General features: G+C 32.0%; 1 protein-coding gene across 1 annotated transcript; it reads left to right on the top strand.

Moving 5' to 3' along the window:
* The first annotated feature begins 356 nt into the window (after positions 1-356).
* LOC149489646 (cytochrome P450 6k1-like) lies at positions 357-3,974 on the top strand. The gene is made up of 8 exons (XM_089714329.1): positions 357-769; positions 1,107-1,262; positions 1,669-1,853; positions 2,491-2,651; positions 2,825-2,943; positions 3,025-3,130; positions 3,219-3,467; positions 3,710-3,974. Exons 1-8 carry the CDS (start codon positions 389-391, stop codon positions 3,865-3,867), a joined length of 1,515 nt encoding a protein of 504 aa, XP_089570455.1. The 5' UTR covers positions 357-388; the 3' UTR covers positions 3,868-3,974.
* Positions 3,975-4,494: the final 520 nt, after the last annotated feature.

Raw genomic sequence — 4,494 nt, 5'->3', positions numbered from 1 at the left:
TAAAGATGAATATATAACTATTTAACTCGTAGAAAAAGGCACACATATGGGTGTCCAAATTGGAAATCTAACGCAGGATCTAACACCTAACCATTGCAGCCGTATTTACAACCACTACACCAGACTATGAAATTTTGCACCAGAATATAGGCAGAAAATTACAATAAAAGGTAAAGACGGAATACTCAATCTGTCTAAATCACTCTTACCTTAACCGATAAACTATAATTATCTGAAAATTAACGCATCAATAGCAAATGCCAAATTTATTATTCAATAACAAATATGGGTGGTCTGATATTAATGATAAACATTATTTAATGATATACATTAAAAGCCGGTCGTAAGCAAAGCCAGTAGCGCATTACAGAACGGTCCCTTGAGGAAAATGGACGTCAGCATGTTAAGTTTAATACTCCAGTGGTTATTATATATAACAGTGTTCGCTACAGCTGCATTTGTTTTGTTTGTTTATCGAAAATTTCAGTACTGGAAAGATCGCGGTATTATTTATGACGAGCCAACATTTCCCCTCGGTAACCTAGGATTTATTATGAGAAAAAGTTTTTTTGACTTTCTTTTCGCGTTAAAAGAAAAGTATCCAAGAGAGTATGTGGGAGCATTTTTTACTTGGAAGCCCGTTCTCTTTGTGAATACGCCGGAACTGGCGAGACGGGTTCTAGTGAAAGACCATGAATACTTTCAAGACAGATTTATATACTCCGGATATTCGGATCCTCTGGGTTCGTTAAACCTCTTCACCGTGAAGGTAAGTCAAATTGTTTCTATAAATTATGCAGTTTGATTGACTTGCTATTCCCGTTAAAGCAATTATGCCAATCCCAACAGGGGATGACAGGCGCTATTTAATTATCTCGAATTTAACAGACAAAGAAAACATTTCAATTAATGTGAAATGTTTGTTATTATCTTCTATCAAAAATTCTAAAACTTCATGAATAACTAACTTTCCCGCGGTGCGAGGCTCTTTTAGCGTAGATTTTGCCGGCAAAATAATTTCCAATGAATGAAATAAGTTTAAAAACGGAATATTATAAACTATGGTACTACCTAATATTTATTTTTATGAACCTATCTTAATTTAGAATCCAATATGGTCAGCTATGAGACACGAACTATCACCCATGTTTACATCGTTACGTTTGAAGAAGATCACAGAACTGATGAATATCAACTCAACGCAGCTAGTCAACAGGATTGAAAAACATTACATTAAGGAAAATAAAAGAGTAAACTTAAAGGTAAAGTATAAATTTTATTATATAAATACAAATTAGGTTGGACGAGAGATTAGTTTCCTTATACAATACACAATGGATGTATTGTTTAAGGAAACAATACATATGTCCATCATATTATGTCATTTAAAGCTCTACTTGTAAGTTCATATTAAAATGGATGGAAGTTATTACTTAACATAACACTTAAAATATGTATTGGATTGGTACATATTGAATGGCTCTCGTAAAAAAATTTCATCCCTAGTACAAAAATCAAGCCATATTCTGTGAAATTGTGAAATGGAATATTGTATAACAGAGTCCAAATAGAATTTATTTTAGTGTCTGGTATTATTTCCGGTATTGATATCGTACTGACCCTTTGTTACTGACTGTATTACGAATAAAGTTCTTCCTATTTATCTAGGAACTGTTTTCAATGTACACATCAGACACAGTGGCATATACCGTTTTCGGAATAAGGGTGAGCGCGCTCAACGACCATCTCTCGCCTTTATGGGTAATTACTAGCCACATGGTGAAATTTAACTTTTGGCGTGGTCTGGAGTTCGCCATGATATTTTTCATGCCCGCAATTGCATGCTTGTTAAGGTATGTTATGTTTATTCGGTTCAAATGAACGAAGGGCCGATTTTTTAATGCTTTGTTAAAACTTATCCGTCCAATAAAGTATTACACGATAATATTAAAATGTCACGTATACGGGCAATTAGAATATCTACGTTTTTAAAATGGTAGTTTTATACATTATTCGACGAATAAGTTTTAATCAAGGAATGAAAAATTAGCCCTTAGAATATTATAAAAAATAATTGAAAATATTTCCCCATAACATCAAAATTAAATGTCCTCATGTTCACATGATGTACGTAAGGTACTCTTGGGAATTAATTTTTATAGAAATATAATAGTATAAAGTCTATTCAATGCCTACCTACGAAGGTATACTCGTTAATTCTTATAATAATAAGATTCTATAATTAAACAATTAAAAAAGAAGAAACAGTGGAAAAAAATATTTACAGATTTTAATAGAAGTTATTGACGTCAACGTTGAGTCCGTAGCAAACAAAAATAAATACATATTTCCTTGATTTTTTTAAATAAATTTACTTTCTTCGAATTAATTTTATTCGATTTGTTTAACAGTTAAAAAAAATCTTGTGATCATTATAACATGAACTAATCTGTTTAATGTAGTGATGTAAATGTAATAATTTAATTACAGATTAAAGTTCTTCTCAGTTGTCGCTTCTAATTATATTAAAGAAATATTTTGGAATGTCGTCAACGAACGTAAATCAAAGGGAACGGACAGCGATAAGGATCTCGTTAATCATTTGCTGAAATTAAAGGAGAACCTCAAACTTCCCGCGAACACAGGAACTCGTAAGGATATTATTTTACAATTTTCCACTTCACATTAATTATTATAAATCACTTTCATATCACAAAATTGTATTCTTTTTTAAACAATAATTTCATCTCAAATATTACTCACCAAACATATAATATAGTTACATATTGTGGTGACTCTAGTACTTACATACCTACATTTTCAGAATTGGCTGACGACTTGATGTTAGCACAAGTTGCTATATTTATACTAGGCTCTATTGAAACTTCTTCAACCACACTTTCTTACTGCCTTCACGAACTTGCATACCACCCTGAAGAACAGGTAAATTTATAATAGCACTATAAAATAACTGCCACTGTGGCATGAAATTTAAAATAATCGCTTACTTTTTCCCGCCTGCAGGAAAAGTTATTCAAAGAGATCGACGAAGCGCATAAAACAACTGGAAAAGACATTTTAGAGTATGATGAACTAATGCAATTGAAATATTTATCTTCCTGCCTTCATGGTATGTCTTGTATTTTATTCGTCCTTTTTATTATTTGGTACTTAGATAGCTTTGGTAATTGTTTAACTTATATTCGATTATTTTTCAGAAACACTACGTAAATATCCACCAGTTCCTCACCTGGATAGAAAATGTAATAAGGAGTATAAACTTGACGATGACGTTACAATTGAAAAAGGCATACCAGTATTTGTAAATATAGTCGCAATACATTATGACGAAAAGATATTCCCTGAACCTGAAAAGTGGCGTCCCGAGAGAATGAACGCGTCGTCCGACAATGATAATCTTCAATTTACCTTCTTGCCTTTCGGAGAAGGACCTCGGTTTTGTATAGGTAAAATAATTAGCCTGTTATCATTTCACACAAAACAAAGTTAATTTAAGCGTGCGTGAACGTGACTACAGTACCTAACGCACGATCATCCCATTTATCAGCAATGATGTAATTAATTAGACTGTTTGACATTATTACATAATTTTTGTGATTTAGTAATCAATCAATTAATACTGTTAAAAACAATGTTTCATTACAAATTTAAGTATCTTTTTATATAATCGAAAAATTATTGTTTACAGGAAAGCGATATGGAATGATGCAATTGCGAACAGCTTTGGCTCAGCTATTACATAAATACAAATTGGAACCTGCAAGCCCTTATAAGGTGGAAAGCGATCCATACAGCGTAATTCTAGCGCCTGCCAACGGTGGCATTGTAAAATTTGTACCACGATAAATCTCTTGTCGAATTTGGCTGATAACGTTTATATATGACATAGAAGATTATGTATGACTTTTGTGTATTTCGTACATTGTATAGTTTAATATAACCTATATAATTAATATTTGTTGTTTTTGTTTTGGTTTCCTATAAATAAAATAATATAGATAGATAGATATTTAGACTACAATTCCGTTATCAAAGGTTGCGATCAAAACCTATAGTTAATTAAACGTTTCGTCTCATTAACTTCTGTGATAAAATCCGCAAACAGATAAAACTGTCAAATTATTAATGGAATGGAACCAAAGAATTAAAGGATTAACATGCTGTTAGTTGTATTGTATGATAAAAAAATAAGTACCTAAGGTTTTATCCATATTCAAAATATAATAGTAATATAGTATTATATCCTATCCTATCCTTCCTACTAATATTATAAATGCGAAAGTTTGTGAGAATGGATGTGTATGTGTATGTAATATGTATGTATGTTTGTTAATCTTTCACGCAAATACAATGAAATTTAGCACACATATAGATGGTAACTTGGATTAACATTTACGATAGATTTTACCCCGGAAATCCCACGGGAACGGGAACTATGCGGGGTTTTCTTTGAAAACGCGGGCGAAGCCGGGT

Source organism: Colias philodice, chromosome 3 (assembly GCF_061535455.1).
Source record: "Colias philodice isolate Cphi_HAF_F1 chromosome 3, ilColPhil1 Martin Lab GWU primary, whole genome shotgun sequence".
NCBI lineage: Eukaryota > Metazoa > Arthropoda > Insecta > Lepidoptera > Pieridae > Colias > Colias philodice.
The sequence above is the reverse complement of the archived record's forward strand: the minus strand, read 5'-3'. Positions and strand labels throughout refer to the sequence as shown.

Coding starts and splice junctions, on each gene's coding strand:
- LOC149489646 (XM_089714329.1), top strand. CDS start 389: ATGGACGTCAGCATGTTAAGTTTAATACTCCAGTGGTTATTATATATA. Junction 770..1,106: donor TAAACCTCTTCACCGTGAAG/GTAAGTCAAATT, acceptor ATCTTAATTTAG/AATCCAATATGGTCAGCTAT. Junction 3,131..3,218: donor TTTATCTTCCTGCCTTCATG/GTATGTCTTGTA, acceptor ATTATTTTTCAG/AAACACTACGTAAATATCCA.